Source organism: Solanum stenotomum, chromosome 7, assembly GCF_019186545.1.
Source record: "Solanum stenotomum isolate F172 chromosome 7, ASM1918654v1, whole genome shotgun sequence".
NCBI lineage: Eukaryota > Viridiplantae > Streptophyta > Magnoliopsida > Solanales > Solanaceae > Solanum > Solanum stenotomum.
In genome coordinates, this window is record NC_064288.1 from 10,207,673 (window position 1) to 10,234,076 (window position 26,404).

Here is a 26,404-nt window from a genome sequence, read left to right on the forward strand (position 1 = left end):
TGTTAATTCCTTTACACTACCTATGTTTCATAACCAATTTATTTTCATCATTATAGAAATGAAATAAACAACACTTTCATTCATCCTGAATTTAGCACAAGGAACCTCACAGTATCCTTGACATTTAAGTACTATTAACTTTCCTGGCAATGCAGCTTTAAAAATTCAATTATAGGAAACAAGAATAAATGGTTGCAGAAAAAATGACGCCAGCAGAAAAGAAAATAGTACACACCTTCTCTACTAGCTCTATTATCAGTATTTTTTTTTCTATCCAATTCAGAACCAATCAAGTAATCAACCAACAATATCAAGTATGTGGTCTGGTGAAACTGGGAAGGAGACTCTTTCAATAATATACGCAAAAGAATTCAGCATTACAAGCTATACAGGAAGTGTCTCATGATATAGAGAAGATAGAGCAAAAGACATCACGATAAAAGAAGAAAAGAATTATAATGAACTGCCAAGCCAGTGCTACAAAAGTGCCACAATTTTCAATCAACATCCAGCCTAGTAAGATGAGAAACCGCACTAGTGACACTTGAAACCACCACACACTGACAAAACTATGATCAGAATCAAGGCAATAATAATCCCCAAAACTATAAGCTTGATCTTCATGTTCTGCAACCACATCTTCCTCCTCATTGTTGTTCCTTGTGTCCTGAAATCTTGTGCCTGCAATAAAACAACAATTTCACTCCCATATTACATGTTCAGATAGAACAAAAGAGGAAAACAATATAACACACAAGGACAAGTTCAGAAAGAAAGAAGGTAGCAGGAAAAGGAAACAAGTAGGTGTGTAATGATGTAATAACAGGTCATGGGGTCCAGCCCACTGGAGCAAATAAACCTCTACCTAAAGTTGCCAATAAAGTTAAAGAGGTCACTAACCTTTAGGTGTGTGTGTTATGGATGGAATAGTATAGTTATCTAAGAAATTGCAAAATATAAAATGTAAAACAACATAGACAAATGACTGCTCAACAGTAGTTTCCGCCTACAATTTTCTACTAATGGCCTGAGCTTAACCATTAGAAATATCTTGAAACAGAATACGCAGCAAAATCACTAAACCTTCAAGTACACTAAGGGAGTAAATCAATTCAAACCACTTTGAATTTGCTAAAATAAGTAGTACATAGTACTTGTCATGTGCTACCAGTCAAAAGAGGCAAAAAAAGATGAATCTTACTGACTGTGGCTCCTATTCATATAACTGGGAATGGAGATTCATCCATTGACAAGACTCAAATATTTAAGAAACAGGACATTGAATGGTCATTGCATTACAAACCTGTGAGCGAAGATTCTCAGTCTTATCCACCAAAAGTTCAATCTTCTCCCCACGATCAAGAACCTACAAGGACACAGTTCTCATCAACAAATCAAATCCACTTCCAGATTCTCAATCCTTTTCCAAGACCAAAACATAAATATGTCCTCTAGAACAGTATATTCCAATAAATATCTTTTCTACCTTTTCAATGTTTTCCATCATCACACCTTTAACTTCTGAAACCTGAGCCTTCACCTTTGCAAGCTTACTGATTTCTTCTGGATGATCTACACAGTACTGCATCTGCTCCTTCAGTTTAGGCCTGTAAATTATCATTTTGAATGAAGGCATCTATCACTTTCAGTATTACCAACAATTATAGAGGAGAGCGGAAGAGAATACAAAGAAAATGAAATTTACCCGAACTCCCTGTTTAAGCTGTTAGCAACAGCTGTAGCAGCCTTTCCTCCACCATATTTCTTGGTAAACTCTTCCTTGGTTCTCTCCAAAAACGCAATTGGGATCTGTCTCCCAACAGATTCCACAGCAACAACACAGTATGCTGTTTGTACAGAGGGTATAACAATGTCAGCATGAAAAAAGACGCAGAATAAACGGAGCATTACATATTATTTGTCAGGTAATCAATCATCATCTAATTGGACATAAAGAGCATTCAAAATAACAAATCAGAGACTGAAGAAATATCACAGACTGAAAGATGTGCAAAAATACAAGGAGGATGCATAAACTTCTTCTAGAAACAGGAGAAACAATTCAAATCAGATTTGTTGTTCACTTCAATTTGAATAAAAATAAACTACTGCTCGAATTTGTTGTGTTGAAATCTAAAAGCAGTGTGTAGTTGCTTCACAATTCAAATGAAAATCTGTAAATGAGAAAAACCAGTAGTACAATTTATGAATTAAAGGTACACTGCCACTTAATCTTGTTAAGAAAAAGACTGAAGAAAATATAGGCTACATTGAAGACGTTAGCATGATACATCCATAACGACAGATGTACAAGAAATTTACACAAAAAAATGATATCTTCCAAAACAGTCCATATCTACTTTCTCTGATAATTACAGGGAAATTTTCATATCTTACTTAGGTAGATCTTCTTTTTTAAAAATGAAAATGGTGTTCTGAGTCCTGACCAGTTTGAGTGTACCTCGATGTCTATAGTCCATATCTTCTCTCTGCTAATTACAGGGAAATTTTCATATCTTACTAAGGTAGGTGTAGTCCATATCTTCTCCTCTGCTAATTACAGGGAAATTTTCATATCTTACTAAAGTACGTGTTCTTTATTCAAAATGACAGTGGTTTCCTGGCCAGCTTGACCGTACCTCAATGACTATTCCACCAGGTACCCTGGACAAGTATAGGTAACTATGTCCACCAAGGCCTAAGCAGATGGAAAGAGTGTGTATATGTAAAATTGTAAATGAAATCAAACCAATCTAAAGCAAAATTAAGCACTAACTAAACCAATTACCAATATAATATTACTTATCAGTATTCTACTAAGATCTAGACTGCACTACTCAGAAATCAAACACAAACAACAGAACAATAACAACAGCAATACCCTGTGTATGCATACCTTACTCCTACCTTGGGGGTAGAGAGGTTGTTCAGGAAAAACAAGCAAACGATGAAAAAAACTTGGCAACAAAATGAGGCAGATCCAGAGCAAAATTCTGCATTAGCTAAACTAATTACCACGAAAATTAATTGTTACTTACTAGATACTAGTAGTATTTAACAAAGATCTAGGGTCTAGACTGACTATTCCCAAATCGAACTCAGCAACAGAACAAGGAGAATAAGGAAAAAAATACTAAACAATAACCGAAATGATTGAGATCCAAGGGAAAATTCCGCATTAACTAAACTAATTAGCACAAAATTTATTATTACTACCCGGTAATCCCACAAGATCTAAACAGCACTAATTTGAAATCAAACAATCAACAGAACAATGAAAGTAAGCAAAAATCGACGAAAACAGCCGCGCAACAAGAAAAACAATCATAGATGCTTGGATAACAGGATCAGGAAAATCCATTAGCAAAAACATCAGAAGTGAAGAGAAAAAGAGAAGGAAAATGACTTACTGAAGCCTTCTTCGACGAGATAGTTGAAAGTATGGCCATCGCAGTTATAGGTGAACTTGTTGTTGGAAGCAGGAAGTTTCTGGAGGCACTGTGAAGCTATACTTGTGAAATTACCGGTGAATTCAGTGTATTCGGCGAGAATCACAGTTCCTCGCGCAACGAAACTGTAGATCAGCGATTGTTGCCCCATTTTTGCTGTGTGAAAAAATCAAAACCCTAGCTCGTATAGTAAGTAGTAGAGAATTTAAGAGAGAGAGAGACAGAGAGGAGAAATAGAAATGCGTATGAAGAGGCAACTGAAAAAGAATAAAAGGGGGAAGCGTGACCATTGACGAAGATGAATTTTAATTTTTGAGACGCGGGGCGGGATACGGCTGCCTGGGTGTGGGCGAAGTTTCCTTTTCTAGTAGGTCTAAGTATTTCTTAAATTCGGATCCGAGTCCGATTAAATTTGAATGAGCAACTTTCACATATATCAAATATAAATATCATATTTATATGTGGTAGCTATAATTTGCATAATTGTGTTCCATAGAAAATTTTTGTGTTTGCTATGGAGTTTTTGATTTGTATAGTTCGCTACAAACATCCAATTTTATATAAATTGTTCAATTTTGTATAAATTTATTTATACATTGTAATTTGTATAATAAGATTTGTATTTGTATAATTATAAGTGTATATGACGAAGATATATGTATTTGTATTTATATTTGTATATACACTTTTCTCTCGCTTTATACAAATAAAAACACATTTTATATATTTTATACTGAAATGTATAAAATGACTAATTGTATAACGAAAAGAAAAAATTGTATATAATAACAAACTATTAATTCAAATTAAATGCTATAAATATAGTTTGATTTAATTGTACCCCATAGCAAACTATTGTTATTTTGCCTCTCTCCTGGTGAATCTTGTTCGCCACTCTCGTTCTCTCCCTCGCCTAAAAACGCAAATGTATAAAATGCGTTTGTGTTTGTATAAAGCGAGAAAAAATTGTNCCCAGATCTCGCTCGCTCACTCGCCTCTCACACTTTATACAAAAACGCAAATGTATAAAATGCGTTTGTGTTTGTATAAAGCGAGAGAAAATTGTATATATACATATATTTTCGTTCCCTCTCTCCCCTCTCCCAGATCTCACTCGCCACTCTCCCAGATCTCGCTCGCTGACTCACCTCTCTCACTTTATACAAACACAAATGTATACATTGTGTTTGTATAAAGCGAGAGAAATTTGTATATACAAATACACATGCATATATTTTCGTCCTATACACTTATGATTATACAAATACGATCTTCCCCTGCCCAATTTTCTTTTGTCTTTCTCTCTTTCTCGCTTTATACAAATACAGATTATACAATTGATCTTTTGTAAATGTATACCAAACCAGATTATACAATTGCTTTCTTTTGTATGTATAGCGAAATTATACAACTGCTTTCTTTTGTATATGTATAGCGAAATATACATATTTATGTTTGCTATGGAGCGCAATTATGCAAACTATAACTATAGCATACAAATATGATTTTTTGTGTTTGCTATATGTGAAAGTTGCTCTAACAAAAATGGCTAATTGTATATCGAATCAAATGACAAAAAAAGGGATGTTTGCTGCGAATTACAATTAAAGTAAACTATGGCTATAGCATTTAACTTGAATTGATAGTTTGTTATTTCATACAATTTTCCCAATTTGAATTGCACAAGGATGGTCCTAATAAGATTTTATTCATACGCTCAAATTTAAAGTCTCATAGTTAAAAATAAAGCGATCTCACCACTATGATATAATTCATATTGATGTTACTATATGTTTTTCTTCCACTGATTTAATTTATATTAAAATGTTTGACCTATTTATTTGTACAAATGGTTTTTTTCCTTTCAATAATTTCTTAATTTTAATTTTTTCATATGACATTTTTTTTAATGATTGTAGTGTTCAAATCAGTTTTCATACGAGATACTTGTCATTTCTATCAGCAATACGTCCTAGGTAATTATGTCAATCAAGGTTAAGATAGATGTGAAGGATCACCAAGTGTTTTTTTGTCTCCATTGAGAATTGACAAGAGGTAGTTGCTCGGATGGTAAGCACCCCTCACTTCCAACCCGAAGGGGTGGGAGCTCCTAGGGAGGGTAAAAAAAAAGATTAAAAAAATGTCTCCATTGAGAGTTGAACCTAACATCTCATGATTCTCAATCATTTCACTGATTTATGATCACAAAATTAAAAATATATATATATATTTTAAATTTAAGACAATTCAAAAATAAAAATTTATTTTTTTATACTCAATATCAAAATAAAATATGTGAAACAAATTAAAACAAGAAGTAGTACATTTTATTCTTCTTTGTGAAAAGGAAAAAACGAGCGTTGCTTTTGTTGGTGCTGAAACTGAATTGTTGTTGAAAAACATCCCTTGTGTGGCCCAGGCGTTTAACACCTATGTTGTTAATATTAAATTATGTTGCAAAAGTTTGAAACGGATTTTTTTAGATATTGATTACACGCGCATACTGTAATTAATTAATAATTAAAACAATAAAATCTATTTTAATAAATGTTTGAAATCCAACAATACTGTTTTTCCTTCACATTTGTCATTTCCCCACCTTTAATTGAGAACTACTAGAAGATTGGTGGTCATATTTGGGATTATTTGGTCAAATTTTGTAGAGAGAAAAGTATAACTAGTATACTCTTCTATGTATTTTCTGGAAGCGTTGTTAATTTCTTTCTATTGTTTTTTTCAACGATTAATTTCTTCATTTCTTTGTTCTTGGGTGCAACACTCACTGTCAAATGCAAGGTCGTCTTAATCATAAAGCCAAGGAAAAATTACACGATTAAGTAAATTCATTCTATTTAATTACTTATTATAGCTATAATTAGCTATAATTATCATTCGCGATTAATATTATATATTAATTACCTGGGCTGACTTTAAGTTTGTATAATTAACCACGTTTGTATATGTATAATTTGTCACAATTGTATAATTCGTAGCTAACAATTCTTTGTTTGATTTGTATTTGTATATGATTGTTTGTATTTGTATATGATGATAATGTCCTTTGGTTTTTCAATTGTAATCATATACATTCAATCTTTTTATGTAGAACTTTTTAAAATTTGTATAAACGTGTAGTTTTTGGATTTTGTATGATATAATTTATATAATGTAATTTGTATAATATATTGGGAAAAGGGTCAAAAATACCTCCCCCCCCCCCCCAACTTTGTTTTATTGATTGACTATGCCCTTGCCGTTAAAATGAAGTTAGTTTTACCCCTACCATTACTAATTTCACCATATATACCCCTCATTTGACGGAAAGCCCCAAATTGACTTAAATTGCCCAATTTGATTAAAATAGCCCGATTTTCTTTTTTAATCATAACCCGAACTGCTAAACCAAATGAATTCATACCAAATTAAAACTCCAAATCCATGGCCAATCCCTCTAATCATAACCCGATTTTGGCTTCTTGAAGGTTTTTTTTTAAAAAAAAAAATCTTCATGAAGATTTGTTATCTTCATGATGTGAATTTTTGCACATGGTTAACTTCTTGATTATCCCTAAAAATCAAAATTCTGCTCTAGTTATGTTGAGGATCCACATACATTTGTCGATCTTTTCGTATCAAATGATAATTTGTAAGTCTTAGTCATTTTCCTAAAAAGTTTTTTATTTTCTTTATTTAGATTGAAAAACAACAGTACCATTGTTCTTCAATTTGCTTCTTTTCTAGGACACTGTTGATGAGATCATGTGCAGTCTACACTAAATTCGGGGTTGGAGCTTTTGGCATTTTCCCAGTGGTTTTAAAGATAGGAGAAGTACGAACAACAAGTAGTTCTAGTGATCTGGGCTATGAATTTTTTGGACTCAAATTCACATGTGGAGAAATGCTCAGCGATACAAAGCTAATTGGCGAATCCAAATCGGAACTGGAAGATGAGTACAAAGAGCTCAACCCACCAAAATTCTCCACCTCAACGACGACCATCTATAATTAGATTATCTACTGAATTATAGGAAGGGATTTGGAAATTTTTTAGCCCTAAAAAATGTTCTTTTGAGAATGGGTAAGGGAAATGGGTTAAAAAAAATCGGTCATGAGGTTAGAGGGGTCGGGACATTGGGTTAAAAATAGGGAATGTTATTTTTTCAAATTCGAGTAATTTGGGGCTTTCCGTCAAATGAGGGGTATATATGGAGAAATTAGTAACGGTAGGGGTAAAACTAACTTCATTTTAACGGTAAGGGTAAAGTCAATCAATAAAACAAAGTTGAGGGTATTTTTCACCCTTTTCCCTAATATATTTTGTATAATTGCTTAAAGTTCATATGTTTATGTTTGTATCAATTTGTTATTTCGAGTTTTATTATATTTGTATAATTTCATACTTTATATTACTCAATTATACAAAAATATGTGAATTATACAAACGTACCTGCGAATTATACAAATTATTGTCCTCTCTCGCTCGGCTATCCCAATCTCGCTCGCCTCTCTCCTCCCTTTCTTAATCTCTCTCGTCAGAATATACAAATACATATGTATAATATACAATTATCTAACCGATATACATATACAATTCACCTCTCTCTCACTCTCTGCCCTCTCTCTCTCGCCTCTCTCCTCCCTCTCCCAATCTCGCTCGCCACTCTCCTCCCTATAACATGTAGCTACAAATCGTAATTAGCAAACTATAGCTATAGAGTATAATTAGGTTATTTTGAGTGGCTATATGCGAAAGTTCCTCTTAAAATAATACTTTAGGGCCTCAATATTTTTTTTGTTCCTCAATTTTCTCTAGGATGCATATATATTGTTAAAATATTTCATTTATTGATAAATTTAAAAATAATTTTTTAGCTCATTTAATATAAAGATTGTTATAATGATTGAGAAATAGAATAATATTATTGAGTTATTCATTTCTTATGTGACTATCTATTTTGTTGCCTCATTTATAGTTTATTGATTATCACGAACCAATATTATTATTCTTATATTTACTTATTTTTATTTTTCTTTCACTATTTTTATTCTCTCATTAATGAATGAATATTCAAAAGTTTCTCAAATGGTCAAACCTTCTATATTATACAAAAGCTATTGTTGTGAGTTTATAAAAAGATCAAATTTGATTCTAGTGTCTTCTTCAAATTTCAAGCACTAAAATAATCAATATTATTTTAATAGCATTATATAAACTTATCAAATTCAACATAATGTTATTTCGATATCATTATAAAAACTTTTCAAATTTTTGAGTCCGGTTTAAATATTTTAACTTTTATATATTTTTTATTGAAAAATTACCTTGTTTACATTCTTACTTCATAATATATATCTGTGTATATCTAACTTCTTTAGACCTCATTTATAGAATTATATTAAGATTAGTTTATAATTATTCAATTTATATATATTAATTTTTTAAAAAATACATCTATATAAAATTTTACTTTAAATTCCAAACTTATTAAAACGACCCTATCAAATGTATATTATGGAAACCTGATAATAGCACTAGTTCGGTGTATTTGTACATATTTTAGAAGTTCTATTGGGTGATATTAATTACCTCTAGTCCTCTACCACCATAAATATTGAAGTCTTTCTTCCTCCAATACATATTAAATGTTGTTTTTAGGTTGGGCATATCTTTTATGGAAAAACATTCACTTCTAAAAAGTAAAAAATATTTGCATCAAATTATCCTTTATTGAATTGAATGGTAGTACCTATTTATAATTTCTTGATTATGTAATAACTCAGTTTTTTAAATAAGGATACATTTGAAAAAATAATTAATATCTTCTTAGTCATGTAAAAAAAATTGTTTATTTTGGATTAAATATAAACGTTTAAAAGTAATGAATGTGAAAACAAGTCATCTTGAACAGTAATTATAATAAAATACTCCCTCCGTCTCATTTTATGTGACAACATTTGATTAGGCACGGAGTTTAAGAAATAAATGAAGACTTTGAAATGTTTTTCAAATTGCCCTTTAAAAAGTAGACTCACTTTTCTCTCTCCTCATAAATGTATTGGAGTACTATTTTTAAGATTAAGTGGGACCAACAAGGATAAAAGCGGAATTGTACCTTTAAATACTTACCATATAAGGAAATGTGACATTCTTTTTGGGACTGACCAAAAAAGAAATGGTGCCACATAAAATGGGACGGAGGGAGTAATAAAATAATTAAAGTACAAAAAAACAATATACATATAGTAATAAAAAATCAAAGCACACGAAATAACAAGAGAAATATTATGACTACTAGCATGAAAGAATTAGTTAGACAACTCTAATGACCCGCCATACCATCGCATCACTTAGGCACCACGTGGCATAAAATTGTCCATGTGATAGGCTTACATAGGAAGAAGTCTAGTCCTTAGTGGAAGGTTCTAGAGATATGTAGACAAATCTCTTGAAAAATTTTAGAATTTCATGGATTTTAATAGAAGGTCCTTGGAATATTCTAATTGTGTAGTTTATTTTAGAAAAGCGGCTTATTTGTAAATATGTAGGAACTTATTTAACAATTATTATTTACATATTAGCCTCTAAGTAAATAGTATAAATAAAAAGGCATCAATTTGAAAAATCAATCAAAGTTCTCTACAATACAATTCTTCGCCTAGCATTCTCTTATGTTTTCTCTACCATTCTCTTAGCGATTTGTAGAGTCTTTAGCTAACTTGACGTAGTAAGATCATAAGCAAATGATGCAAGAACGTGCGTAAATTGTCAAGTGTTGCATGTGTGCTTAGTTGATGAAGTCATAAAGACAAAGGACGTGACACAACGTTGTTCTATACTATCTGCTAAGATACAAATTATTTACTACTTTGTTGGGAATACTGTAATATATAATTTTCAATGATGTTAAAATATTTGAAGTGCCTATATTATTAGTCTTACTTTCACACTACATTATGATTTATGATCATTAAGAGGACGTTTAAAACAACTTGCTAACTTGTTGACAAAATGTCTAATTATCTTTTTTTAGGTAACTAACATTTTAATTTATCAATCACCAAAGTACGTAATTACAATTCAAGAGCCATAGCTAGACTACTATCCAGTTATTTGCACTTAATGGAGATTTGAATCTTAATAATTTAGATTCAGCCCATTAAGTGTGTTTGGTTTTTAGGTCTGAATCTTAGTCATTCAGATTTATCCCATTAAGTTCATTATTTCTTAATGGTCTTAATGAGTCTGAATGAATCAGATCTATAACAGAGTCTTACTATCATTCAGACTCTATTAAAATAATAAGCGTTCTTTCATAAAAAAAAAAGTCTCTTCTTCCTTGCTTCTCTACCATGCAAGTTTCATGTTTCTTCCTCTCCTTTTCAAACCAAATATCATTTTTTCTTTTGAATAAGTAAAGTTTCCATAATCTTTCACAAATATTTATCTAACATTTTTGTAATGTATACAATATTCTTGAGTGAATTGATATTTATGAAGAACTCTTCTTGTCACAATTTATTTGTTTTGTAAACTTCTTTGGAAGAAGTTACCATTGTTTCTTGAGAAAAAATTGTTTGAGATAACAAATAAATCGTTTTTTTTCTGGGATGGATTATAGTCTTATTCTTGAAACAATGTTTTGAAAGAAGTTATCTTGGATTTGGATTATAACTTTTGTTGATATAGTGTTTAATTCCTAATTTAAAAATAAAATAAAATTATGCACATGTAGAAATTGAAAACAGACAATATTAATGATTCAGTGTTTAGACCTGAAAACTACATCTTAATATTCAGATGTGCAGTCAGATTTTGACAACTTAATCTTAATACATATCTTAATATTCAGATGTGCATTCAGATTTAGATGTTTTAATCTTAATTAAAACAAATGAGGCCTAAATATGAACCAAAAATGAGACGAGAGTCCTAGGAACCACCAAAAACATAAGCAACAGTTACTAACTTTGGATCCAACAGTTTAAATAATGAAAAAATTATCTAAACATACAACTTATTTTATCATATTCTTTAAAATTTCATACCCTTTGAAAAAATTACAAAAATTCTTGCTCTCATGTTTTCGGATACATCACTTTACGCGATGTATCGGTTAGATACATCACTTTACGCTATGTATTGGGACGTACGCGATGTATCGGGATATTGAGTGATGTATCCGAAATCAAGATGCGATGTATCGAAACGTTGAGTGATGTATTCGAAATCGAAACGTGATGTATCAGAACGTTTTGGGATGTATCCAAATTTCACCTAATTTAAGAGGTTTTTGTAATTTGAAAAAGAGTAGGGACATGATGTAATTATTTGTTAACACAATAAAATTTGTGTAAAATTTCCTTAGAAATTGATAATATTTTATTTTATTAGATTTTATTAAGCTATTGTCACATGCATTGAGATTGAATATAAGTTGGCACTTGGAGAGATCGTCTGTGCTGGAGATTGTGAGATGTTATGATTCTAAGTTAGGCATGTGAAGATCGTCTGTGCTGGGGATTGTTTGATTTTATGATAGTGCATTGAGATCGTCCGCACATACACGTAGAAATCGTTTGTGTCGGTATATAGACCTCGCGAGTCCCCCATGGGTCATGAACTCTCGATGTATTTCCGAGGAGTATCATATATATACGATTGTGAGAGTACTTGGCATCTGAGACATATCATTCATGGTGTCGCATTGCATTGTATTGCATCTCATTACATCTTTCATTCTTGTTGATTATGTGTTTTATTGGTAGTTGGACATTATGTGACATTTGACTATCCATAATTGATGAAACTTGACTAGTAAGTATAACATAGACTTGCATAAGCATAAGGATGATTTCTTATGTGAACTCATGTCACTACTTCTTCGTTGTCGGTCTATGATATATATTGGGTACACATAGTTTCGTACTCATACTACACTTGTTGCACTCTTTGTGGTGCAGATTCGATTTCGAATACGAGTGTATATCATGGAGCTTTTTGAGTCAGAGCTTGGAGTATCTTGAAGTTGTGGTGAGCTGCTTGGTTGTTCTGTAGCCCACATCTCCATCTATCTTATTATTTATTCTGTTGTTTTAGTATTCAGACAAGATATTTGTTACGTTTAGACTTGTCATTTAGTTTCAGACTTGTACCGTATTTTAGAAGCTCTTGTACTTATGACACCAAAATCATGGGTGATATTTTAGCTTTCCGCAGTTCCTACTTATGAAAGACTTAGGGTGTGTTTGGTATGAAGGAAAATGTTTTCCATGGAAAATGTTTTCCCAGAAAATGTTTCCCTGGAAAACAAGTTGATTTTTGACTTATTTTCTCATGTTTGGTTGGTCAGTAGNTGAAACTTTAAATATGTCAAAATTAAGTTTGATTTCATTTCTCAGCAAATCATTTTGTGTATAAGAAAATATAATTTTATTCCCATTATTTTTTAAAACTAATTAAAATCAAGCCTTTGGATATCTAAATGTTGTGAGAAATAAATCAATGAAAACAATAATAAACTAAAGCTTATACGCTGATGAGAGTTCAGTTTTCTTTCAACGTTCTTATTTATGAACAATTTATTATTTTCGTAATCATCTATGAAAACACACAAAGAAGAAAAGAATTTTACATAAAATAATGAATAAAAAAGAAAATTAAACCAACAAATTAAAAGAAACAAAACACATATACGACATGTATTAAATAAAATTGCATCTTATAAATACTTAAATAATTATATCTACAAGCATAATCAAAAAGATATATTTGAGATACTCATGATAAGTAGTTTGATAAGAAGTCCATTTGAATAGTTGTTGTAGCTTGTTGATACATTTTTCTTTTCACTTTCTGCAAATGATGGAACAAACTCAGCAAAAATTATACTTAACAATCAAAGAAAGGATATATTGCTTAGAAATCATAATAATAAACGTCCATGCATAAGAAAATCTTAAGAAGAGATCGTAGTATCACCTAGAACCATGTATAACCACTAATAAGTTTGTTGATATAATTATCCAATAAAAATAATAATTAGAATTACCTGATGAAATATAGAATCATTAGTTTTTCACCTAGCACATGGGGCTGTTGGAGCTTTATTCCTAAATTTATACTACCATTTTATTGAAACCTCAGAATTTGAAGAGGTGCAACATTTAATATCTTTTAATAAATATGGGAAGGAGAAGGATAATGAAATCAGTTTTTCTGGGCAAAAAAACCGTGCTAACACTAATGTTTACTATTTAATACTAATATAACATCAATACCTATTAATAAATATAAATGTTAATTATAGGGAAGGAGAAAGAGTTTTTTTTCCGCTTGAAAATTTTGGGCAACATTAATGGTGAGTTATTGTTTTTTTTTTTTCAAAAGTTAATGGCGAGCAACTGATTACTTTCAGTGGGCATGAATGTTAGTTTTATGTTTTTTCTTTAATGAGGAAATAATTAAATATAAATTCATAATATTTTACGTATTTTAAAATGAGGAAAAATCACAAAAAATCACAAAAAAAGAGAAATAGGATTAGAGGCCTTAGAGAGCGCCACATCATCGATTTTATGTTTCAGCTTTATATATATATAAGATTGGTAAGTGAGTTGACTTACCTATCGGTTGGGAACATAGGTGCCATCACGACATGTGAATTTTGGGTCGTGACAGTTAATTATACTTAACTAGTGAATATATCCGCGCTTTGCATAGTCATTAATACATTAGTTTAATAGACAAATTTCTTTGTTTGTATATTTAGTCAAATAAAAAAAAATCATATTCATATAATTAATAAATTACAAATATAAATGTCTTCATTAGAATTTCATTTGCTCTTTCTAAAATATTCAAGTGTCATTTTTTGCATGTACTCGTCAAATATAAAACCTTCAATTTCATTATGCTTCCTAATAAGTAATAACTATTATTTCATCTTAAAATATTTTTTCATAGTATATAATTGTTTTTCAATTCTTGAACAAGGGCGGATGCATGTTCAAGATATCGGGTGCTCGAGCACCCATTAACTTCGACGTAAACTCATAAATTTATATAGAATTTTCTTATAACATGAATATATGAAAGCATCAACACCCAATGAACAAAATGCTTGATGAGTGCTTTGGTTTAGTAACTAACTTTAAGGCTTTATTTAGCAGATGAGTGTGGGTTTGAACCCCATCTGTTGTATGTATTTTTTTTGCTTTTTAGTCAAATTTCCTTTTCTTCTTATCCTTTTTTGCTTTTTATTCAAATTTCCTTCTCTTTTTCCAATACGGATTCTTGATTCCTTCTCCTCCAGTTATAATTTAAGTATATACTTTGTGTTTCGTTTAAAATTTTCTTTAGATGTATGTAATTTTTGTGATGAATTTTTTTTTTAAAATCACTTTTTTTCTCTTTTTTCTTTGAGAAATTTTGATTGGCTAAATCCCTCAAAGTAATTCACTTTTTTTTACTTAGAAATGGGGAGTTTTTAACTATAGCATTTAAACAGTCGTGCACTAATACAGTACCACATACTATACTGTTAACTCAAAATTTATATTAAAATTAAAAGCAAGCACCCACAAGCTTAAAATTTTGAATCCGCCACTGTTCTTGAATCTTAATATTTGTTGATAAAATCAGCGTGGGAGAATTTGAATAGGTTTTGAATGACATAATGCATAACAAAGTTTCTTTAGATTCATGATTTTTTTAAAATTACAAAATTACTCAGTGAATTAACTCAGTGATATCTTTTCTTTTCTTTCTCATAATAATTACAAAATTACCAAAAAGGAAAGACATAAGAAATGGAAAAAGAAAATAAATGAAAAATAAATAAAAATGCAATTATGTATTATGTCGACATAATCAAATTTTAGCTTTTCACAGGAAGATTTTACCTTATTCCATTTGATTTATTGAATTCTAAATTATTATTTATAAGTTCTTTTAATATATTTCAAGATCTGAATAAATGTTATTGGCCCCCAATGAACTCGTAAATTGTATGCTAAGTCTGCCCCAGTTCATTATTATTGAAAATCTATGAAGCTCATTAATAATCTCTTTTTAAAAATATATAATAGTGACGTATGTTCCGATCAGTTTATACCCACTTCAATTATTTCACCAAAGAAAGCTCAATAAATAATTATCATGCTTTAGTCCTCTCTTCCCTATCTTAAAATTATTATAATCAGCAAATTTGATTTTTTTTTTTGATTTTCTACTCGGTGTCTGGTATCCATATTAGAGCTCGATTAAATTTGGATTTACGCCGAAAAGTCCCACATTGAGGCTCCCTAACAAAGGCGACTCCGCACCCCAGACCTCTTGGTTATGGATAATGAAATAATTATACTTACCGCTCCACCACAATCCTTATCGGTACCAATTTGATACTTACTCTCCTAAAAGTTGTGGTATATAGATGGCCCAATTTGCATCAGAAAAAGGTGTGAAGTTTGATTTGATGACAAGTATTATTTGGTGCAACCGTAATGTATGTAACTGCTGAATTGACATGCTAATTCGATCCTCAAATAACTCCCCCACACCAAAAAATAAATAAAAATGACTTAGTTTTTAAGCCAAAGGATATAGCTAAAGTCACATGTAGGGTATAAAATATACTGCTTCTAATATTGTCATTGCCATTGTTTTTTTTTATTATTGGAAATACTAGCCGTCTTGCTTGACTAAATAACAATCAGCAATTATCATCAACAACGATGGTGGTATAGTAACTGCTCTTTCTTCCTTAATTAGAAGTCTCGGGTATAGAGTCATCTTTGTTTGAGAGTTTTACCTCTTAATGCAGGATTTTTTAGTACAAATTCAAATTTAATCGGGTTCCAATATAAGTATCGAACACCAAATAAAATATCATCAATTTGCATTGGGTGTGGACACCCATTTAATTATGAGCAATTTTCACATATAGCAAACATAAAAATCATATTTGTATGCTATATCTATAGGGTACAATTAAATCAAACTATATTTATAGCATTTAATTTGAAGTCATTCTTAGAGGTTACCGGGTTTACGTGAACTCATTCTTTCCTTTCAATATCATATATAGTAGTGTTATAATTTTTTTTTTAAAGTATTGAAATATAGATGTGAAACCATACTTGGAGTATCATATAATACAATGATCACTGGGTGCACCTCTGTATGTGAGGTTATAAATTTGAATTTTATATTTATCTTGTTTTATTTTTCTTTCTAAAATTAAATAACACCTCTCTAAGTGGTTATTGGTAGCAGTACTTTTGACATTTTAATTAATTAATCATATATTTTGAACCTATAATATTAAAATTTTAACGATTTTCAGCGAATCTAAAAGTCGAACCGATCAAATTTATATCTTAAATCAACATTTTGTAATAGTGTCACCCATAAAATCTTGGATACGCCTCTGATTCTTGGGTTGAGTACTACTACGATAACCGGTTTACATGAAATAATCAGTTCATGATGATTACGAAAAATGAAAATAAAAGGATATTGTTGAAAAAACTTGGAAAACAATGTGAAAATAATCCAAAATAAATTTGTTAGATTTATTATTGTTTTGGCAAATTAATGATTGAAAATGTTTTTTATATTATATGTGAAACTTATGTTTCAAATTTAAACTTAAGGTAGATTTGAGTGTTTAATCACGAGTTTGATTATTGGACTTCAAATTTTATTTTTTTTAAATAATTATTTCACCTGAATTTTATGCGTAAATATATGAAATTTAACAATTTTACCAAATATATACCCTAAAATCAGGCGAAAATGTCTGAACGTACCAAATCCCAGTCATAAACTTACAATAAACAATAGACTAAAAATGATCTTTAGCGATAATTAATTAACGACAATAACTTAATTGCTACTCCCTCTGTCCCAATTTATGTGACTTACTTTCCTTTTTAGTCAGTCCCAAAAAGAATGACACATTTCTATATTAAGTAACAATTTGACTATAAAATATTTATTTTACCCTTAATGAAATGATTTACAGCCACACAAATTTCTATCATTCATTTTGGACCACAAGTTTTAAAAGTCTTCCTTTCTTTCTTAAACTCCGTGCCGAGTCAAAGTACCTCACATAAAATGGGACGGAGGGAGTATTAGATATGTATTTTTAGTGGCAATTATCACTTTTTGTAAATGTTCCTAAAACCTATATTGATATTGGATCCAATGACATTTAACTAGTGCCGGTAAAGACTTTTGTTCTTTTTGTTTATGTGTATATTTATTACCGCTAAAAGTTATATTTATAGTAATGAAATAGCAAATTGCATTTTGTGTAATTATAATGTACTCCAAGATGTGAATTAAACTGTGTATTGGCTTCTCTCCCACATAGCATGTAGGGGTGTACATGATTGGGTTGGTTCGGGTTTTTCAAATATTAAATTAAATTATTTGTGTAAAAAAATTAAATTTATAAACCAAATCAAACTAATAAAAGTCGGGTTTATTTTCGAGTTTTTCAACCTCGTGTTCGTTCGGGTTTTTTCAAATACAAAACCAAACCATTTATGTCAAATTTTTATTTTTTAAATCAAACCATACTAATAAACCTCGGGATTTTTCAGGTTTTTGGATTTTTTGGATAAAGTATTCATACAAACATATAATTAACTTGTGCTCCAAATATTTCTTTATAAGTCCAACCAAAATACAACTATTTAAGGTATTTCATAAGAAAATAACACAAAACATGAGATGAGTGATGACACTAAAATATTCAATAAAATATAATAGTGAAATCATATAAAAATAAATATTGCAAATTTATAAGTCATAATGAAAATGATCATAACTTAAAAAAGTACTAAATCATGCTAAAATAAGTCTAATAAGTACTCCCTCCGTTTAAAAAATAATGACCTCCTTTGCTTCTTAGTCTGTTTAAAAAAGAATGACCTCTTTCTTTTTTTGATAACATTTTAATTTCAGCTTTCCACATGACATATTTAAGGCCACAAGATTAAAGGGCAATTTTGTACATTTGACATAACTTTAATCTAGGACCACAAGATTCAAAAGTCTTCTTTATTTTCTTAAACTCCGTGCCAAGTCAAACTAGACCATTCTTTGTGAAATAGAGAGAGTATTAATTATATATTAAACATTAAAGAAAAATTAAAATTAGATTATGTATTTTAAATGTCTAAACCAATGTAAAACTAAAAAACACATATTCAACATTACTGTCATTCTTAGTGTTGAATTAATTTATTTTGTTAGCATTAATATTGATTTAATTTTGAATTGAGCTTTATTAGAGTTACTAATATCTATGGACTATAACCTTTATTGGACCATTCAAAATTCTAAGTCTCCAAAAACTTGAAAGAATATGCTAAAGGATAAAAATTATGAAAACATACAAGTAATATTTAGAAATTACATCAAAGTAAATACTTTTATATATAAAATAAATTTTAAAAATTATATATATAATGTTAGGTTGGTTTGGTCTCGGATTGACTTTTTTTAGTTAAAACCAAACCAATCCAAGTATAGTCGGATTTTTTTCTCCAATACCAAACCAAATCAAACCAAATCATTAGCCATTTTTTTTATTTGATTCAATTTGCAATTCGATTTTGTACATTCCTAATAGCATGTTTGACATGCATACTTAACAATAGTTTACTGTATATGTATAATATATGGAAGCCCGATCACTTGAGGAAAATGGCTTCCTAATGGAAGTAGAGAAACAAGTTGTTTGCAATAGATTTTAAAGTGATAGAATAAGTTGCAATCACAAAATATGATATTTTTATTGATAAAACAATATGAGTACAAATTTGTTTGTTCCCTTGATTCTTCTCTCTTAAGATTTTTCCATGATTCGAAGGCCGTTACTGACATATTTCTCGAATTAAAATGATTTAAACTTGATCTCCACGAAAGGATTTATAGATCTATTTGCAATAAATTTTAAAGTGACATAAAATAAATTGCAATCACAATAAAATAAGAAGAAACATAACTTGGTACAATTCTGTTCCTCCCTCGATTCTACTCTTCTAAGATTTATTCATGATTCGAGGGCCGTTAGTAACGTATTTCTCGAACTAGGATGATTTAGATTTGACCTCTATATGAATATTCCATTACTTTTGTGGAATATATCGAGATGCCTTTTAAGGGAATTTAGTACCCTTTATATAGACATAAACTAGGGTTTAGGGTTGAGTAACCTCCAAGAATTCTAATTAAAACTGAACACACATTTTAGAGTCCTTATTCGAATTAAACACGTCTTGTAGAGTCCAACAAAATTTCAATGTCTACAAGATCTTCTTGAAGTATTTAATTGTCAAGAGTCTGACATATTTTAATGATGTGCTTCTCTCCTAGGAGGGAAAAAAGGGCGAGAATATCCCAAGAGTTTACGGGATATTCGAGATGTCTCTTCAAGTGAATATAATAGTCTTTATATAGGCATGGACAATGTTTTGGGTTGAGTAGCCTCCAAGAACCTTAACTGAAAGTGAACACGTCTTATAGAGTTTCAACTGGAATTGAACACGTCTTGTAGAATCCTATAAAATTTTGATGTCTACAATTGTCCCCTACTTCATGGCTTGTCGGAGTGTAGACTTGATGAAACTCAAAGACGAGACTTGAAGAACCCATAAAAATGAAGCTTTCACCTTTGCGATTTTGTGGCTTCAAATTTACAGATTTGATTTGTGGGAGAAAAGATGTAGGGCAAGTTTGGTCCCACTGGACATGCCAATTTGTTTGCAACAAGTATTCTCAAATATGAAAATATACTACCATCACAAAACAAATAAGAAGAAGAATTTTAGTCATTAAGACTGTGACTACAAATCTATTGATCCCTTGATTCTCCTCTCTTAAGATTTCTCCGTGATTAGTGATGTATTTCTCGAACTAAGATGATTTGGACTTGATCTCAATGAAGGAAATTGTGGATCTTCTTGAAGCATTTGATTACAAAAAAGAGTTCAACTACATCTTGATCTAATGATCTCTTTATAAATATCCCAAGAATTTATGAAATATTCGGGTTTTCTTGAAGAAAGACAATATTTGATGTCTCCATGATCTCTCTGACTATTCAGGAGTTATGGGATATTCGAGATGCCACATAGGTAATATTTCAAATTTATTGTCTCCTCCCACCCAACCCAATGCCCCCACTCCCCATCACATACCGCCTCCATTGTGTTTTTCTAAATAGCATTTAAATGCTCTTAGAATAATATTTTCTTGTTTACTTAGCAAACAATACAAAATAAGCAAAAAAACTCAATTGTTTTCCAAGAAAATATTTTCCTTCTTGAAATTAAACTTTTTCTTCCTTCCTCTAAATTGAGATATTTGCCTCGAATTTAGTGGGCTTAGCCAATCTAAAATATCCAATACATGGGCTTCTTACTGATCGATATCCATTTTCTCCTCCTCCTTAATCAATGCAACCACAAACATGTATAACAATGGCGGGAGTTTGAATTACAACATGAGAAAAATCTGATTTTTATTTTTACAAAAAATGGAAAACCCAAGTCACAAGAGAGAATTGAAATTGGTGACAAGTTTGACCAGGTCAAGTCAAATCTTTTTTTAATTTAGTGAAGGAGTTGCGGAGGAACAACATGATATACCTATTCTAGAGAATGAGACATCTCTTATTGCGGACTATTCTTCGATCAGTACTTTATTCGATATCTTCTTTGTGAAGCCGATTAAGTATGCAAATTACAGTTTTGAGTTAATGATTAATATGATCTAGTCTATATTTAAGAGACTCTTTCACTATTAAGTCGAAATTATGTAAGTTTTCTGATTTTAGATGAACAAAAATTGAAAAAGTCCTTTCGATCTTCTATTCTCGAAAATTACTTACAACTTAAAGATGTGAATATTAAATTTCAAATAAGTATACCAAATTCTTCGATGTCGAATTATAGCAATTGAAAAGAGGAAGACTGAATAATTATAATGGCATACCGATTTGTTTTAGCAAGAAAGAGTTTGCTATCATCACTGGCTTAAACTATCATAAGGTGGCTGCGTATGATGATGAAAAAAATCTCAACTAAGACAAAAAATTCTTGATATGATGGGAAAGAGTTGCATAAGAAATGAATCGATTGAGCATCTCAAAAACAAAGATACTAGTAAAAATATATATATAAAAAATGTTGTGCTTGCTTTATTTTGTTCAAAGCATTCTTTGTGGAAAAGATTTGAACACAAATATTACAAAAAAATGGATTTTGATCTCGATCGATAGAGAAGCATTTTCTGCTTATCTATGAGACTGTATTAGCTATGATATTACAATTAACTATCTATTGCAAGCGGTGAAGCCTTATATGAAGACCACCAACATCTATGACTTTCCAGGAGCTTTTATGACAAAGTTTATTTTAGTCTATATTTATTGTTTTCATTATTTTTTGGTGAATCAAATGTTTTAATCTTATTTTATGTAGTGTTGGACATTTGAGGTTGTTATATAAGGTGTTTTCGGAATCTTCACCAAAAAAAATTCGATGGCTTTTTGCAACTGATAACAGATCAATTGAGATTAATGAACTGTTTGATCCTTCGAGAATTCGATAAGCATCATTCTTTAATTTAACAGTCAAACGTTGAATTCTACTATTTTTGCTATACCATTTTTAGCAACTATTTCATTTGTTAATAGTTGCTGAAATAATTATTACAGTTGTTGCAATATTAGTTGCTGAAATAATTACTGCAATTGCTACATAATAACTTTAAAAATGCAACACAGTTGTTATATGTGTAATTTTTATTCTTTTGAATCTAACTTTCAAAATAGATAATGAATTTATTTTTATATTATCTCATTTTGATTTTATTATTTTTACATGTAGATTGTGCATTCATGGATAATTTCTACATAATGTGAAATGGAGGTGAACTTTTTCACTAAGTTTGTGCCTAAGGATGATAAGATCAGAATGGATTTGAAAGATGTTATGTTATGGCTATAAAAAGAAATAACATAGTTGTTGAGCATAATTTTGATGAACGAGAATCCTCTTCGAATATTGAGAGAACTCTTAGTGGTGAAGGAGAAAGATAATTTACTCATGATGTTGATTTCGAAAAAGAAGGATTCAGTGATGTTAGTGGTGATTTTGGCATAGAAAAATCTTCTCCGATCAATGAGAATGTTCCTTGTCCTCAAGAAACTTCATCCACTAAGAAGGATTCAATAAATTTATTGAATGTTAGGATAGTCTTTAGAGAAAAATATCGTCACAATGAATACAAGTATAAAGTCTTCAGAGAAAAATTTCGTCACAATGTCTAAGAGAGGTGTCAGACCATCATAAAAAATCTCTCATGCATATACTCCTAATCATGTCAAAAGAAAAAAAGACAAATTTCAAAGGTATTGTGAAGTGTTCAAAAAATGACAAAGAGACGGGTGAATAAGGTTATTATTGGAAAAAAATTGGTATCTGAAAATAATGCATAGTAAAGGTAAAATTGTTTTCTAACCATTTTTCTAACATTTGTCTTGTTTTATATATACTTCACTTTTTACGTGAAATTCAACAAAAATATGAATTTCACGTGTAAAAGTGAAGTATATCACACAAGACAAATATTAGAAAGATGGTTGAAATACAATTTTACCTTCACTATGGATTAACTTCAGACACAATTCTTTTTTGATAATAGACTCATTCACATGTTTCTACGCCTTTTTTTGAACACTTGACAATGTCTTTGAAATTTATCTTTCTTCTTTAACATGATCAAGATTATATGGGTGAGAAACCCTTGATGATGGAATGATACCTCTCTTAGACATTATTATGACAATAATTTTTCTAAAAATTATATCCTAACATTCATTCTGACGATAGTTTTCTCTAGAGACTCTATTCTAGCATTCAATAAATTAAATCTATTGAATCCTTCTAAGTGGATGGGGTTTCTTAAGGACAAGAAATATTCTTATCGATGAGAGAAGATCTTCCTACTCCAAAATCACCACTATCATCACTGAATCCTTTTCCTCTTTCTAAATCAACACCATCAATACATCTATTAACATTCAGAGAAAATTCTCCTTCTCATTCTTCACCATTAACACCACTAAAGGCTCTCTCGACATTCAGAGAAGATCCTCCTACATCAAAATTATGCTATCGCTTTTAATAGCCACAACATCATTCAATTCATCTCAAACTTTTTAATTTTATCGTCTTTAGTTAATATTTAGGTACAAACTTAGTGAAAAAGTTCAGCTCCATTTTACTAGGTGTAGGAATCATCCATGGATACACAATCTGCATGTAAAAATAATAAAATCAAAATGTGATAATATAATTCATTAACCGTTTGGATAATTTTGAAAATTAGTTTCAAAATTACAAAAAGAAATAGGATTAACATACATCTGTAGCAAAGTGCATATTTAAAATTATTTTAAAACAAATGAACCAGTTGCTAAAAATGCTACATCAAAATCAGAAAGACAAAACAAGAAGTAGAATTCAACATTTGTCTATTAAATTAACATTAAAGAATGTTGTTTACCGAATCCTTAGGGGAATCAAATAACTCATTAATCTCAACCGAATTGTTAGCAATCACCAAAATTTGTCAAAAATTCTTGATGAAGACACTTGTTCTGGAAACACCTTATATTTTTCGGAGGAAAAAACCAACCTCAAATGCCCAATACTACATAAAATAATCTCAAAAAGAGATCAAAACATTGAATGCACCAAAAAATAATGAATTTTTTTTTACCATAAATGCCCATAAAAAATCATAAAAATTGGTGATCTTCGTATAGGGGTTCACCACTTGCAATAGATGGTTAATTGTAATATCATAGCTAATACAACTCCATGAATAAATAGATAGTGCTTCTCTATCGTCCAAGAGCAAAATTCATTTTTTTTTTGAAATATTTGTGTTCAAACTTTTCCACAAACAATGTCATGAACAAAATAACGTAAGCACAACGATTTTTACACCTCTACTAATATCTTCGATTTTGAGATGCTCAATCAACTCATTTCTCTTGCAACTCTTTTCCAACTCTTGTCGTCTCCTTTTTGTCTTAGTTGACATTTTTTCATTATCATACATATTTATCTTATGACAATTTAAGTCAATGATGATAGCAAACTCTTTCATGCCTAAACAAAACAACATGCCACTATAATTTATCCAAACTTCCTATTTATGATCGCTATAAATCCGACATCGAAGAAGTTGATCTCACATATTTAAGTTATAAGTAGTTTATGAAAATAGAAGATCGAAAGAACTTTTTCAATTTTTTTTCTCATAAAATCTTCCTAAAATCAGAAAACTTACATAATTCCGACTTAAGAATAAAGAACCTCTTAAATTTGAATACATATCAATCACTGACTCAAAACTATAATTTGCATACTTAATCGGCTTCACAAAGAAAATATCAGTTGAAGGACTAACCTGAAAAGACTCAGCAATGAAAACGTCTCCACTGAAATAGTTATATCATGTTGTTATCATCTCCTTCTACATTTGTAGAAAAAACATCTATTCCACGTTCTCTTTCTTCATCTATAGAATTTTCCAATCTTGTGTTTTCAACTTCTTTTATGGACTTATCTAATCTAGTACTTACTTCTTCTTCTATAGATTTTTTCTACCATGTGCTTTATTCTTCTTTTTGTCTTTGTGTACTAATTATCCTTTCATACTTTTTAGTAGGAGTAGTAGCAATTGTTGCTTACTTTTTTCTTGGAGTCATTTTATATACGCTACGTGAAACAAAAATAAAATTATTAACTAAATCATAAAATGAAAAAAAAGAAGAAATGAAGTCATTAACACAACTTATAGAATAAAAAGCCAGAAAATGAGGAGAAGGAGATATGATAAGAAGTTATACAACAAGAAATATGGTGGAAATATGATTATTAGTTATAAAAATAATCATGGATACACAATCTACATGTAAAAATAATAAAATCAAAATGTGATAATGCAAAAATAAATTCATTATCCTTAGATAAGTTTGAAAGTTAGTTTCAAAACTACAAAAATAAATATGGTAAACAATTGCAGATGTAGCAACTGTTGCATTTTTAAAATTATTTTATAGAAATTTCAGCAATTGTTCTAATTATTTGCAGTTGCTGAAACAAATGAAATAGTTGCTAAAAATGCTACAACAAAAACAGAAAGGCAAAAGCAACAATCTACATGTTGCCGAGACGAACACTCCTAGTTCTAAAAAGCATAAGAATTTTTTGCGATAACCAACGATTGAAAACAGAGGTTCTACAGGGAATGATAATGCAAGTAAGATGGTGGTCCAAGATAGTGAAAACTATGTGCAACATATAGGCGATTCAAGGACTTTATTTGATGCAACGCAAGTCTATTATGGACAACAATGAAGGAGTTTATTTGTTGGACCAGAGTTGATGAACAAGGGCATGCTAGAGCTCAAAAACCATCAGATTTACAATTTTTCTATCTGCTTGTTGCTACAAATTTTCGATCTGCTAAATAATCACTTGGTGATAAAAAAAGTTACAAATTTTCAACTTGCTTGTTGTTAAAGAGTAGTTGTTTTGAAAAACTTTAGAACTCATATTCTGTGTATTCTTTGTTTTGTTGGTGTTCTTAGTGTATTGGTAAAAATATGATACCAATGTTGTTTAACTAGTGATATAGTTTGTGTGGTATTCTTAATTTTGTTGGTATTATTGATAAAAACATTAGTATTGTGAAAAAAATATTTTATTGTTATGTTATTTTCAATAGATGGTCTATTTGTTGCAATAGATGAGTTATCTATTGCTACATATGTTGGAAGAAATCAAATCAACAGTAAGACTCTTTTTATTTCTTCCAACAAATGACTTATCTGTTGCAGCATATGGTTCATCTATTGTAA

General features: G+C 30.2%; 1 protein-coding gene across 1 annotated transcript; it reads right to left on the reverse strand.

Moving 5' to 3' along the window:
* Positions 1 to 329: 329 nt before the first annotated feature.
* Positions 330 to 3,750, reverse strand: LOC125871465 (vesicle-associated membrane protein 722). Its single transcript, XM_049552056.1, has 5 exons — positions 3,411 to 3,750; positions 1,706 to 1,847; positions 1,487 to 1,607; positions 1,304 to 1,366; positions 330 to 681 (listed from the first exon to the last, which is right to left on the reverse strand). The coding sequence occupies exons 1-5, from the start codon at positions 3,598 to 3,600 to the stop codon at positions 535 to 537; spliced, it is 663 nt and encodes a 220-aa protein (XP_049408013.1). The 5' UTR covers positions 3,601 to 3,750; the 3' UTR covers positions 330 to 534.
* Between the last annotated feature and the right edge of the window lie 22,654 nt (positions 3,751 to 26,404).

Excerpts from the sequence above, each read along its gene's own strand:
- LOC125871465 (XM_049552056.1), bottom strand. The coding sequence starts at position 3,600 with ATGGGGCAACAATCGCTGATCTACAGTTTCGTTGCGCGAGGAACTGTG. Across the intron at positions 1,608-1,705 it reads AGCTTAAACAGGGAGTTCGG|GCCTAAACTGAAGGAGCAGA; the intron begins GTAAATTTCATT and ends GATAATTTACAG. Across the intron at positions 682-1,303 it reads CTGAGAATCTTCGCTCACAG|GCACAAGATTTCAGGACACA; the intron begins GTTTGTAATGCA and ends GTTTTATTGCAG.